A 14,711-nucleotide genomic window follows, 5' to 3' on the forward strand; every position below is an offset into this window, starting at 1 on the left:
CCTGCCTTTGTGTTGAAGCCAGTGGTTCAATGAAAGGCAGCAGTAAGGGTCACTTCAGGCATCTGCTGCTCTCTTGCACCACTCATCTTCCCATCTGTGTACGCTGCTGCCCTTCTGTCCACTCACACACACATCTACAAGCACACCCTCTGTAATGTTGCGTGCAAACACACACTTTATTGTGGACATGTAATTCTGCAGTGTTTTTTTTTTTATTCTGCATCTGTTAAAACCCAGAGACACACCACCTTGCACGGCCTTGGCTGGAGAAAGGTGTCAAGCTTTATTATAAGGGGAGAATACAGTATTTGCAAACCAGAACGGCGGGAAGTCGAAGAAACCAGAGAAGGAGGGACCCCTCTAGAGGCAAAAGAAAAAAAATCAGTGAGGAGAGAAAAAGTCTCTAAAAATGTTTTTAAAAAATGAAGTTGTTGCTGGATTTTATCAGTAGCAGTTTAAAAGTCAGGCTTTGGCAGGATCCAAGCTCCTCTTTTCTGCTCCCTTTTCCACATTTCAACTGGATCCGTTCAGCAAATCAAAGCGCAGGATCTGAGCCCTCACGATAAATTTTCTAATGCTCCTTAATGCCCATTCAACAAATTTCTGCCTGCTTAGAGGTCCTCGCTGTCTGAAAGCTCAGCGTGATTTATGCCCGTCCTGCGGCTGGTGAGGACATCGCTGATAACAGAGCCGTTAAGTACGAGGAGCATTTATGTCTCCGTACGAGCCAAGACGTTTTCCCAAATCTTGGAGACGCTCCCGGGCTTTTCACTCCGGGCAACACCTAGTAGATCTTCACTTATGCAGCCCTCTCAAAAGAGGAGCCTCCACGCACAGATGTGGGGTGTCAAGACTATTTGTGTTATACATTCTCCACATTTCTGATGAAAAGGACCCCTCTCGTTGCCAATTTTGGTTTGCTTAGACTAATATATTAGTACAAAGTTTCAAATAAACACAACTCTCTTTTTTTTTCTCTCGCTCCCTCACTCTGGATGGAGGGACAATAAGGCAGTTGTGATGAAAAACTTTATAGGAACATTTAACTTAAGAGTGAGGGATTGAAGCGGGTAAACAAAGCATTCCTTTCCCTTTCATCACCGTTTAACTGTTCCCTTAACATTCAGCCTCACCTCCAGGCCAGTGCCCACCAGACTGGGGAACTTGTCAAATAAATATAAATCAAAAAGTAAAGGTTTATTCCAGCAGTTACCATGGGGGCTGCTCAGAAATCTAGACATGATCAAGCACAGTATTTCTAATCCAGAGACACTGAAAGGTGTGTCCTGTTGTATCTTTCATGCTGCACTTGTAAGCAGCAGCGTGTAGCACCCCGGTGATGGTGCTCCAGACGAATAGCCTGGAGGGCCATTTGGTTATACTCAGGGGAATGGTTGTTGTGTCAGTCATTTGCGGCGGCCGCTAAAGAGTGCACTTAGCATCCTCTGTTTCCCCCTAGCAAACATGTGGGGAGTGACATGATACTGTACAAGAGCCTGGACAACATATAACATTTCAAAGCAATTTCCTAATTGTTTCCAGGCCAAGGTCGATAGTCTATATGGAAGCAATCCCTTCTTTCAAACTTTTTTTTTTTTTTTTTTTTTTTTCTGTTTTCATCCGCAGATTGGGAAACATTTAAGTGTTAAGTAAACTTGACCCAGGCAGGGCTAATTCATTGGGAAATAGCCGGGGTTCGTACATTGGGTGCCATATCAGTAACAGTCAGTCCTTCTACTTGGATGGTCACCATATGTTGATATGGTTTCCTGGTGCGAACCTGAGACATCCAGTCACTGAAGAATTACATTTTGTTGTCTATGATGAGAATGTGTTTACAACGGCTGGGGATAAATCGGACCTCAAGGCAAAGGTAGATGTGGTCCAGATGCACTGCACACATCTTGTTGGGGAATAAAACTTCATAAGAGACTCAATAACTATTATAAATATGCTAATAAATGTAACATCTTTCTTACCAATCAGTATGAGTTGAAACTATGGGTTTTTAATGTTGTGATTGTAAGTTCAGCATCATTGAGGAAGAAAAAAAAATGTATGATTTTGAGAAAGCATGCAGAATTTTAGGCTTAAGAATAAGCACTACCAGCAATGTCATTTAATCCACTGATAAAAACACGACTTCTTTTTTACTCATAAAAATGTCCTGCAAGAATTCTGACCAATGATTTCTGTACTTTTTGGTGGAAGTCAAATATTCTTATAAACACATACAATGAATGAAATAGATGCCAAAGGGGTGTCATTAATCATCAGAAGTGCCAGACAGGTGGACTTTGTTTTGAATTTTATTTGTACAGTAATGGTGTGGAATATTATCCAGTAATATATGTATATAAATGATCTTATATATCATTGTAAAAGCTCTTTACACTCTAACTGAATGCACCTCAAAACTCAGATCCTATATGCAATTATGAGGTAGACATTAATAATGGTATTTTCCACCCTCTGCAAAATATTGAATACACCTTAAATTACTCTTATCAATGTAAGAAATATATGATTATCATGAAACTCTGTACATCACAAATAATAAAATAATTATAGAATAGAAATTATACCGATTTGAGTGCATTTTGTATATTTACAAAGAAATGCCGTTTTCTCATTTCTTCATTCGTTGCACTTTGTAAAAGTTTTCGACTGTACAAATATTTACAGCTCAAAACAAATAATGAACAGCAGTGCATTCAGAGCTAATGTGCATTTAAATATCGTCTCGTTTGCGAGTCTTTTTTTTTAATATATATTTTCGTCATCAAAGAAGACAAACTCTCGCTGACCACATGTCCTTGGCGCAGTCAGTTGTGGAAGTGCATTTCGTAAAGATGCAGACTTTTGAGCAAAAAGTTCGCCTCAGTTATGTGTGCTTTCTTTTTCTTTTAAACAACAGGGCCCCAGTTGGGCACAAATCTGATTTTGTGTCCTCTTTGTCCGTAAATGCCACACGACGCCTCTCCCAGCGCCTCAGGTCTCCAGTAAGGCAACAAAACAAAAACAAAAATCTCTTGAAGGCATTACCACCACCATCGTATCTCCTCTTCTCAGACCAGTCTGTGTTTGTGTTTGGTAGATTAGACATTCACCCTCTTTTTTTTTTTTTTTTTTTTTTTTTTTTTTTTTTTTTTTTGGAAAACAGGCACTTGCTCAGGCCTGTAATGACTCCAGCTGGACGGTGGCAATTACGGCCTGGATGCACATACCCAAAAGAGTCCGGGCCTGGCTGGCAAGATCACACGGCAGAGCTGCAACAAAGCGCTGCTGACAGGCGAAGCCCGCTGTCCTCTGGCCTCTTGCACGAACAGGTGCGCAGTCGGACTCAATAGGTTCCCATCTCGCCTTCACAGTCAGATCACACACACCATGCGCCCATTCCTGGTGCCATATGGACACGTCTCGCTCTCTGGGAAACAAAAGCCTGTTTGATGAGCGATAACTTGTTGCATGAATGGAAATGAATGTGCTTAACACTTTAAGGCAGAGAGTGTAACTTAATGTGACTGTACTGAGTCTGAATAAATAGATATCGCCTCGTGTGTGCATCCCTTTTGAATAAAGACGAGGCGCGTCATGCGTAAAAGCACTTCAGACCCCGTGAGGACTTTATATCATCAGCCTGGGACCCATCAAGACTTATCTTTAATATTCTCTGTCTTTAAAAGCTTTTTTCTCACAACTACTGTCCGCTACCTGCACCCACACTGCTCCACCACCATGTCCTCGTACTGTTTGTACACCACGTTGTTGCCCGAGTCTATGTACAGGATGCTGATGGGACTGAGTTTGGTGGGGACGCAGCAGCTGGGCGGGGTGCTGTTGGGGTCCATGGAGTTCATGAGTGTCTGTATGATGGCGTGGTTGGTCGGCTCGAGGTGCGACCTGAGGGGGAAGTCGCACACCCCCTCGCAGTGGTACGCCTCGTAATCCAGGGGCGCGATGATCCAGTCGTCCCAGCCCAGCTCTTTGAAGTTCACGTGCAGCGCCTTTTTGCTGCACCTGGATTTGGATTTCTTCCCGTGCCTTTTCCCGTGCCGATTGCTTAGCGCGGTCCTCCGCCGCCGCCGGGGCCCCTCTCCTCTGACCCCCCTCAGCAGCGGCGACACCCCGTCCTCCTCCTCCGCCTTCACCACCGCCGCCTCCTCCTTCTCACCCACCGACCTCCGCGACTTGATCTTCTCCTTCATCTCGTTGAACAGGTTCTCCCTCTTCTTGGAGCGGGTGTAGGCCACCAGGATGGCCTTCTCCTGCTGGGACCGGCCGCTCCTGTCGAGCCCCAGCTGCTTCAGGTCAACCTCGGTGTCTGATTTGCCGAGAGTGACTCTGAGCTGGAAGCAGAGCGGGTTCCCCTGCTGATAGTGATGGTGATGATGTGGGTGATGATAATGATGCTGGTGCGCTTTAAACATTCCCCACACGTCCAAAACCTCCCAGCTGGCTTTGGTGGAGTCCAGCGGGTCCAGGGACCTGGAGTCCAGCAGCCTGTCGGAGCGACAGGGGTAGAGCTGGATGTCGTAGAGGCCCGTCGTCTGCAGGGAAGTCTGCAAATCCCCGGGCGCTCTCCTAAATATCCTTAATTCCGCACCGACCAGCTCCTCTTTTTCTGAAAGGGTTGAGACATCAAACAGATACTTTTGTCTTCGCAGAGGAGAGTGCAAAAGATCGTCTGCAAAGATAAAAGAAGAAAATAATTGCAGTCAGATTCACTTAGGGTGTACAGTGTTCAGAGGGAGGGGGGAGGGAGGGGGACTCACATTCTCCCACAGAGGCCTTCTCTCTCTTTCTTGTTTTTCAAATGTCCACCCTGAACCTGCCTGAAACAAACTGCAGCTGACAAGTCCTCAGTTTGAAGAATGAAAAAACTCAGTTAACCATGACTACATATACTCCTTCAAACTCTCTTTAACTTTTGTTTCCCTCCAATTTTCTCCTCAGAATTCACTTAATAATAAAGTTTTTACATCTTTCTTAAAGGTGAAGGATGAATGAAAGTTTAATTTGACAAACTTTCTCTATAAAATCAAATCTCGCGTTTCCAAATTTCATTTCCTGTAATTATGTCGTAATTTTAAATAATATTTTGATGCAAAGCAAACATGTTTCATGTCATTACAACAAAATTTGACTCAAACCGTATATTTTTGTCAGATTCATCACCTTAGACATGAACAAATTTCATTTTTTCAAGAATAATCCAACACAATATGTCGATGTTTTTAATTCCACGCCACTTTTAATCAAACCTAACGTGTTTTAATGAAAATAGCTGCGCTCTCATTTTACGCGCTGACAGATTGACTATTAATTTCCAATTCTTGGGCAGAGTAGAAATAAACTTTTCCTTCTCTGCAGCTCAAAAAACTCTTAAATCCACGCAGCAGCCTAAAACATCAGAAATGGGGTTAGATTTCTTTCTTTGAGAACTTTTGCTGAGTTGTAAAAGCAAAAAGGAGAGAAAGAAAAAAAAGAAAAAACAAGGGGCCTAGTGATGTGAAGGACCCTGGGTGCTGCCAGACACAACGGACCAAAGGCGACATACTGTACACTCAACTGAACAATACACAATTAATGCATTATTCCCTGCTGGAGACCCAGGAGGCCTGCAAATATTTCATCAAGGCGAACCAATGAGGCTGGAATATAACACTGAGAGACAACGCATGAAAAGGCGTTTTTACGCACGTATTACATATCTGCAGCAGAAAAACTTGTTTGTAACATTTCCGACTTAAATCTATTTTTTCTATGGAAAAAATGGAAAAATCTGCCACTATGGGTGAAATTATTCTTCTATTTCCAGCAGTTTTCATTGTTTCAACAGTTTTTCCTTCAACAAGCGTCAACAATTTAAGTGCAGGAAAAACACGGCAGAATTATTTTTTTTCCAACTATATTGAATTTTTGAAAAACTTGGAAAAAGTAAATTTACGAAGGGAATTAGGGATCGGATAACGTTTTTAATATATATCTATAAAAAAAAAATCCATTTCTTAAAAAAACGTCTTAAATCTCAAAAGGGAATTAATGTTTAAATAATTTGTGGTCTTTTTTATCAAATAAAAGCGTGATGCATCTGTTTATTGTCACCATTTCGGTCTGTTCTTTTTTTTTTTCATTAATGTGACATGGCTCCATGTAAACACCCCTGTGATATAATTTGTAAAAGTTGCTCCACAGAGATATTTGAATCTGCTTGTCAGTTTCCCCTCCGTGAACCCTGCCGAGTCAAACAGTAAAAGTAGATTGAAACCTTGTGCTCCTTTCAGTGACTTTGCACGTCTGGTTTGCATTAGTTTTTTTTTTTTTTTATAAGGCCTCAAACAAATCGAATACAAGTTCACCAAATAATTAACAGTTCTCAATTCCCATCTTCCTCATTAAAGCACTTCCCCTCTTATATTTCATCTCATCCTGCCAACGACAACATTCCGCTTAAAACGCGCCTGCACGGACCGACTGACTTGAACAGACTGTTGGAATTATTGAGTTATTTATGTTGACAGTAAAAAATTTAAAAAAAAATCCCAAATTTTCTTAATTTCATTATTATGTAAAAGGTCAATTTTTTCCATTACGCGTAAGATGCTCGACGGTGGATAATTGAAGAGGGGGATGCGGTGGGTTTTATTGCTTGGTTAAAACCGGCATCCTGTGCACTTTTCTTTGACCTTGTTGGTTGTATTTGAACAAATGCAAAACATGTTTTTGTCATCTGTGTCTCTGTTTAGAGAGAGAGGGAGAGAGAGGGAGAGAGAGGCCGGGCGGCACCATCTGCGCTTTAATGAGTTACCCAAAGTGCCAAAAGTAATTTTCAGATTCGGGTTATTCTTTTCTGATCTTGCCTTTTCTGACCTCCAGGAAACACCCCGCCAGGTTTTATAAGCTAATTTAATTTACCTAAAAAAGTGTGACAGCAAAAGAAGCCGTAGATCTTCTGCGTGCCCTCAGTAAAACCTGTCACTGCAGGTAGGACTAATGTGTAAAAGTTGTTACTTTACGCGTCAAAAGCCTCCCCGAGTGTGTATATCTTTCCTGATGGAGGCGATTTGAATAAAGAAAAGTCCAAACTGAGGCTCATTCTGCAGGTTAATGCAATGCAACACTTTGGGGATGCTGGGAGGAATCCCAGAAGTAACCAAAGGCACTTGAGCTGAAAGAACGGGAAGAAAAATAATTTTCCGTAATTAAATTGGCTGTCGCAAAGGGAGGTTCCGCAGTAAAAAAAATAAAAAAATAAAATACGAACCACTTCACAGCGGAGGAAGTGCTCTTTCATTTTTATTTTTTTTTCTCCCTCGTCGTTTTTTGGTGATGTGCCCATCGTGGCCGAGCTGGGTCATTATGGGAGAATAGACAGTGTTTGATATGTTATGACATGAACACTCAATTAGATCACCGAGTTCAAATACTCCAGTCAGCCGTTCGATGCCAAGCAGCTCTCAGAGGGTCCAGCTCGGGGTCAGAGCCAGTGACACATCACATCAAAATCACAGGAGAGAGTGAGGCGTTTTTCCTATCAAATCAGCTTCACACTGCAAGAAGTGCTCACACGGACGAGCTATTTAATTTTAAATGCACTCCTAAAACTTCTCTTTTTTTGGTCCTAAAACGAGCAATTTTGTGAGAAAATTCCACTTATACTGATTACAGTTCTTTTTTTTTTTCTCGGAAAATGTAAATGAAACTTCTAGAAACAAATTATTTAATTGATAATGAATCATGAAAAAAAAAAAAATGAATTTCACATATATAATTGCAACTGCACATCATTACGTTGGTAGATGACGACGTGCTTCACGCAGCCGTCGCTGGAATGAATAACTCATCAGGATGGACATTTTTTGTAGCGCGCAGTCTGATTCCGAGAGCCCAGGCTCGGAGTGGTTCAGACAGGAGGGAACGCAAACAAAGATAGCTTGTATTTTTCCCTCAAAGATTAACTCGGCTTATGTCCGCTTGTGTGTGTTGGATGTGTTTGTGTTTATCAGATTGTGTTTGTTCCCGCGGGCCGGTCAAATCACTTGGTTACACATGTTAACTGACCCAAACACCTGCTTCTCACACCGACCCGCTCTGCCCATGGCCCCCAGCTCCCTTTGTCAGCACAAGTTAACCCAACTGGGCACCACAATGGCAATAGATTGAACGTTTTAATAAGCGCCGGATTTGACTCTTGTTTTTGCATTTTAAACGCCAACGGTTGTTGTGAGGGTGTTTGGAGATCCGTGGAAAAATCGAAAATGAAACAACCACCGAGTGCTATAACTGGAAAAAAAATAAATAAGTTTCCTCTGTGTATTCACGTGGAGGTGGGGGTAGAATAGTTTTTGCTGCAGCCTGCACTGACAGTGATTTACAGCCTTCATTTAGAGAGCGCCTCAATTAGTGTTTTACTGTCGTGTTACCCAGAGGTTAATTTATGTGTAATATAACTTAATACTAGGAAAAAGTTACACGTTTCTGCGACTGTGCACCAAACGGATCCAAAAATGACCACAAAACGCAACACTCAGGAACATCAAATAAACGTGCAGTTTTTACTTTTCTTTAACCTTTATGATTTCATGAGATTTTTTTTGCGCGTAAAAGTCGTTTTGCTAACTTTACTGCGTGCGTAAAAGTAGCCACTGCGAGCTTGTTACAAGCTTGTTTTTAAGTGTTACAGTCGTTTTTGGCCACATTTTAATAAGTTCTAAGAGAACATTATTACACCATCAGATGAGGAAAGACTGTGCCACAGAATTATGCAAGAGTGAGCTGATGGAGCTGGCAGCTGACTGAAACCAACCTGTTCCTCTGTCCACAAAACTTGTTATGGTGTTAGCAGATTTAGAGGAGCGGAAAAAGCTCGAGTTTAGTCCGAGCTTCTCTGCAGCCGAGTATGTCCTGTATATAGAGAGCATGTATTCATGCGGAACAATAGCGTCCTTTAGGTCTTCTTTGTGATGTCCCACGATTGGATGCGAAGACGCGAAGATGTCTTTTAAGAATTTGGATGACCTTTGTCCGTCCTGATGAGAGATCCTGGCTCCCCTGTTCCTCCTCGGCGCAGAGGGAGAGATGATAGCAGCAGACTGGAAACACGGTATATTCCCAATGAAAACAAAGAGGAGGCCCAGATATATCATAACGACTCGAGATGCGTCCATGGCTGGAAGAGTCACCGGGAGATGTTAAGAAACTCTTTTCTTTTTTGTCTCCACGCTCAGAGAAGTTGGATTGAGGGGGGAGCCGGAGCCGGAGACGGTGTGCGCGTCAGGGTTGGAGAGCTGCTACTTTTGCGCTCTCCGGTCGCACCAGAAGAAGTGCGTTTTTTGCTCTGGACTACACACAAGAGCGTAGACTGTTGGGCCGAGAGAAACACGCCCACATGGTGGCTCAGTGCAGGGCTTCCCAAACAATGTCATGTCACAGACTTCCAAATAGACGCGCAGTAGAGCCAACCAGCCAGAGAAGAAATCGATGTGGGAACGTTTGAAGTATCTATTGTGGAGATTAATGTTTTACTTTATTTTGCATGAGAAAAACGTTATGATATCATTTTGTGAATCAAATCATGTCGCCAAAATTTGTCATATAAATTCCACAGATTTCAAACCACTCCAAAAGAGTGATATTTCTCCTTATCTCAAAGTCTTTGACCTGAAAGCATCCAAGAAGGACAATGACATTAGATAAGATTTGATTTTATGCACAGATAAACACAACAAACAAGGGGATCATGAAGCTGAGATTTTTTTTTTAAGAAATATTAGAAATGTGCAAATATTTCCATGTTATAATGATTATTATTATTTACAGACACCAGCAAAATAATGTCCAAGGAGGGCCAAATAAAATAAAATAGAATAAATCATTTGATCTATATTATTTTAATTTATCTGCAAAGTACACAGAATCACCTCTTGAGAGCAAAGGCGTCATTAAATAACCTGAGCACTGAGATCTCTTGGGTTTAAATGTAACTGAGAGGCGTGAACACAGTAAACCCAAAACATTTGGATCAGCGTGAAGTCATTCAAATTCATCAGTCAGCTACTGACCTCTAGTGGCCTTTATCATCTGTTACAAGAGAGGAGAAAGATGTCTCCCATTGTGGTGTAAAGAACCGACGACAAATGCTGCATTCACGTCACCTGGGAAACTCAACTCAACTCAGATTGTATATATATATACAGCACCTCTCATACAAAAATGCATCCCAAAGTGCTTCATAGATAAAAGAAACTTGAAATACAATAAAAAAAAACACGAGAAAGGTAAAATAAAGATTAAATAATAAAACACAATTAAAACCCAAACAGTAAATATGACAATAAAACATTAGAATCTCAGTTAAAAGTCAAGCTAAAAAGATGTGTCTTAAGTTTCCTTTTGAAAATGTCCACAGAAGTGGAGTCCCTCAGATCCTCAGGCAGGTTATTCCACAGCGCTGGTCCACAACGGCTAAAAGTGGGCTCTCCATACGTTTTTGTGGAGATTCTGGGTATAAAAGGAGGCCAGCAGTGGAGGATCTGAGGGATCTGCTGGGCACATATCTTAAAAGCAAGTCTGTGAGGTATGCTGGTGCCAGTCCACGCAGTGATTTAAAAACCAGCAAAAGAATCTTAAAAACAATTCTAAAAGTGACAGGCAACCAGTGCAATGACTTTAAAATAGGCGAAACATTTTCTCTCGTTTGGTCTTAGTCAGCACACGAGCTGCTGCGTTCTGGACAAGTTGGAGGCGGCTGGTAGATTTTTTTTTTTTAGGAAGAGCAAACAGGAGGGCGTTGCAGTAGTCGGGCCCAGAGGTATAAAAGCGTGCATAAGCTTCTCTGTATCGGTTTGTGAGAGAAAAGGACTGATTTTGGCGATATTTCTAATGTGATAAAATTATATTTTTGTTGTGTCTCTAATGCGAGGTGATTGGCCAAAATCTCTGGGCTTTGGCATCAAATATTATAACTTCTGTTTTCAGTTGTAGGAGATTGTTTGACATCCAATTGTTGATGTCATGGAGACAACGTAAGAAACTTTCTACTGGGCTAAAATCATCATGTGATACTGAAATGTACAGTTGTGTGTCATCAGCGTAACTGAAATTCAAAGTTGTGCTTTCTGATGACATCACCGAGTGGCAGCATGTAAAGATGAAAAAGAACTGGCCCTAAGATTGACAGTTGTGGGAGCCCATACAAAGTGTAGCTTTCCTCAGAAGAGCAATCCCCGACGGAGACAAAGAACCTCCGGCCAGACAGATACGATTTAAACCACTTCAAAACTGTCCCCGAGAGACCAGCCAAGTTCTCCAGTCAATGCAACAGGATGGCATGATCAACGGTATCCAAAGCCACACTGAGCTCCAGAAGAACGAGGACTGAGAGCTTTTTGAGTCACTGTTCATTCTTAACTCACCTCTAATGCAGTTTCTGTACCGTGATCCAGACTGACATGTCTCCAGAATATTGTTGTTTTTAATAAAAATAATTTACCTAATTAAAACAAAAACAAAATTCTCAAATGTTACTTAAAAACAGAATGTTTGATATGGGCCAGTAATTACTAAAAGCAGAAGGATCCAGATTAGTTTTCTTCAGGAGTGGTCAAACCAAAGCAGTCTTTAGAACGTGAGGGAAGGTGCCAGTGAACAGAGAAGCTTAATAACATGTGCCACTTCCTCAGAAATGTAGTTAAAAACAATCTTAAAAAAATGAGGTAGGTATGGGGTCCAGGAAGCATGTGGAGGGTTTCAGCTCAGAAAATACGTCATTGATTGACACTGAATCCACCGGGGTAAAAGACTGCAAGGTAGCGTAAAGTGCTTAGTGCAATGAAAAACATCATGCGGGCTTGACTGATTTATGTTCATTCTAATTGATGTTATTTTGTCACTGAAATAGGCTAAGAATTCACTGTATTTTGTGTCTGTCAAGTAAGAAGTGAGATTTATCAGGTTGTCAATAGTTGAAAAAAGAACTGATTGTTGCGGTTCCGATTGATGAGATTGGAGAAGTGGGTTTGTCTGGCGTTCTCACTGCTCTATTGTATTCAAGAAGGCGATGATGGAAGATCTCATAGTGAATATGGAGTTTGCTTTTTCGCCATCTGCGCTCAGCTTGTCGACATTTAGTTTTAAGTATGTTTACAGTTTCATTCTTCCAGGGTGGTTTAAATTTCATTGCAGATTTGTTTTTGGTTTAAGTAGGTCAACTGTTGTCCTTCACTTAACATTAAATTCATTTAATAGACAGTCAACAGAGGAAGGGCGGGTGAGACGGGGCAACATGGTGAAGTGTGTAATGAAACTTTCAGCGACTTCAGGTGTAAGATGTGTTTTCTTTCTGGTGGATTCTGTCTTGACTCGGGGTTATGTCTGCAAAAACATGAAATTCAATCAGGAAGTGGTCTGACAAAGCAGTTTCCATCATTGGAGAGATTTCAATGTTTACCCCCTTGCTGAGAATCAGATCTAGGGTATGGCCACGGCAGTGGGTTGGCTCCCAGACATGTTGTAAAATCCCGAGATCTTCTATTAAAAAATTGAACTCGGTGGCTCTTTTGTCATTAAAATAATCTACATGCAAGTTAAAATCCCCAACAATAAGAATGTTGTCGTAATTTGTATTTAAAATGGATCAAAGCTCTGCAAAGTCTGATTAAAAATGTGGGACAGTGATTAGGTGCTCTATATACAGTGATTGTTAAAACAGGAAACTGGCAGTTGAGAATATTTGCATGATATTCAAAAGAACTAAAATCATGAAACGAAACTTCCTTACATTCAAATGCCCGAGAAGCAATAAAGCAATGATTTGGGTGTAAATAAAACCTCAATCATCTGTCCTTGTTTGACATCAGAGCAGAGACACAGTAACAAAACACTGAACAGGGAGGTTTGCGCTTATCGTTTCAAATAATGTGATTGAAATGTAATAAATTTGACACGAACTTAAAGAGATCCTTACACACGTGTAGATGTTTATGTCTGTAGTTACAGCACATAAAGTCAGAGGCTTCAGGATCTATTACAAGATTCAAATGGTCAAATAAAGTAGCTATAACCAACCATCCGCTGCTCATTCTGTCTTTACACGACTGCAGCCGTACTGTCCTCTGCGGTATGAGTCAATGAGAAACCTCATCATAGTCACATGGAGCGAGTGTACCCGCGCGTCTGTTCACGTGTGCTGAAAGGCGTCCTCCATGTTTCATGTCCAGGTTTGGGGAAATTCAAGTTTCACAAACCCCTGTTGCAGAGTGCTGATGTGGAGGCATACAACAAGCTTTACTGCAATCTGACTGCACAATAACGTTGAATAAACTGTTGTTTAAATTAATATTATTCAATTTTTATTTGTATATAATGTGGTGTTTTTTTTATGTGTATTTAATATTTTTTACTACCTCTATTTTGTATTGTCATTTTATTGCTTTGCCCTGTGTATGCTGCTGTAATGTAAAAATGTCCCTTTGAGGGATTAATAAAGTATCTACCTATCTATTTATGTAGTGTGTAGAATAAAGCCACACACATAGCAGTTATTTAGGAGTTGGGCTGTTACCAGGTTTCATTTTTGCTAGTTGTTGGTAGGCTGTGTGATAGATGGTGGCAGTGCTCTCTTTGTTGTGTGCTGGACGGTCTTGTCTGCGAGGCCTGTAACTCCCCCTGTATGTGTAAACACTCTTATAGGCTGGATTTTGTTTAGTAACTTTATGGTATCAAACAATCAAAAGGTAAATCAAAGGGCTAAATCCATCCATAACATATATATTATATATACTGTATATAAGGTTGTCCAAAGTGTTCACCTTAGAATCCTGAAAACTTTATTAAATGGGATTTGAATCCATAAAACGCAGTGAAAACTGGTAGTGAACTATAAGTAGGAGCTAATAAAGACAAATGTTTCTAAACAATATTTATTATTCTGACCATATCCGTCTTGCTGGCATGCGAAATTTAACCACGTGACTGAATCATGGCGGTGCATTTAAAATGAGACAGCAGTTTGCTATTTTAAATTATTTCATTTATGCCACAGAAAATCCATGAAAACCGTAACAATCTTAACACAATATTTTTCACAGAATGCGATCAAACATGTACTGACCATGAGCCCATAACAGCCAGGTGCGAAACAAACAAAAAAACCTTCACCTTTTTCCTTGTTTTAACACTTTTTCCCATCTTTTTGTCGACTCTGTTCTACCACTTCTTTTGAAACGACTTCCGGTTTCAGTCCTTCAGAATAAAAGTAGACAGTACTTGTTTCATTGACCTGTTTCCCACCGTAGTATCTTGTTGTTCCAGCAGAGGGCCTCGGTGACAGTCAACAAAACCAGCTCCTTCCTCCACATCACATGCTGACATTTTATACAGTGTCCAGTTTAAGGTACTCGGGGAAAAAAATGAGTCAGGATGTAACAATCAGATGTATTTGAGTTATAACGTACACTTCTATGCAGTTTGTCAGTCTGGTTTATGCACTGCTGCGAATCAGTGGCCAACACAGGCAAACACTGTTTTTATGTTTCTTAAACAATATGTAAATGTATTTGGGATGAAAGGCATCTAAGTGCAAAGATTAGATTGCATCAGACCTGATTTCAGCAGCAGAGATCTAACAGATCTGATTCTGCGAGCAGGTCAACACTGTGTTTGCATCCATGCACATCACTGTACACACAGACCTGCTGTTTATATGCTGA

The 14,711-nt window shown here is 41.0% G+C and overlaps 1 protein-coding gene across 1 annotated transcript; it reads right to left on the reverse strand.

Moving 5' to 3' along the window:
* Positions 1–2,334: 2,334 nt before the first annotated feature.
* gdf6a (growth differentiation factor 6a) lies at positions 2,335–9,170 on the reverse strand. The gene is made up of 2 exons (XM_069140320.1): positions 8,810–9,170; positions 2,335–4,687 (listed from the first exon to the last, which is right to left on the reverse strand). The coding sequence occupies exons 1-2, from the start codon at positions 9,168–9,170 to the stop codon at positions 3,711–3,713; spliced, it is 1,338 nt and encodes a 445-aa protein (XP_068996421.1). The 3' UTR covers positions 2,335–3,710.
* Between the last annotated feature and the right edge of the window lie 5,541 nt (positions 9,171–14,711).

This window comes from Embiotoca jacksoni, unplaced genomic scaffold (assembly GCF_022577435.1).
Source record: "Embiotoca jacksoni isolate LCO1_2020_lvr unplaced genomic scaffold, fEmbJac1.0.p SCAF_11, whole genome shotgun sequence".
Taxonomy (NCBI): domain Eukaryota; kingdom Metazoa; phylum Chordata; class Actinopteri; family Embiotocidae; genus Embiotoca; species Embiotoca jacksoni.

Bases quoted from the DNA above. Each gene is read 5' to 3' on its own strand.
- gdf6a (XM_069140320.1), bottom strand. From the start codon at position 9,170: ATGGACGCATCTCGAGTCGTTATGATATATCTGGGCCTCCTCTTTGTT. The intron at 4,688-8,809 runs GTTGGTTTCAGT...TTATCTTTGCAG, and splicing joins TTTTGTGGACAGAGGAACAG to ACGATCTTTTGCACTCTCCT.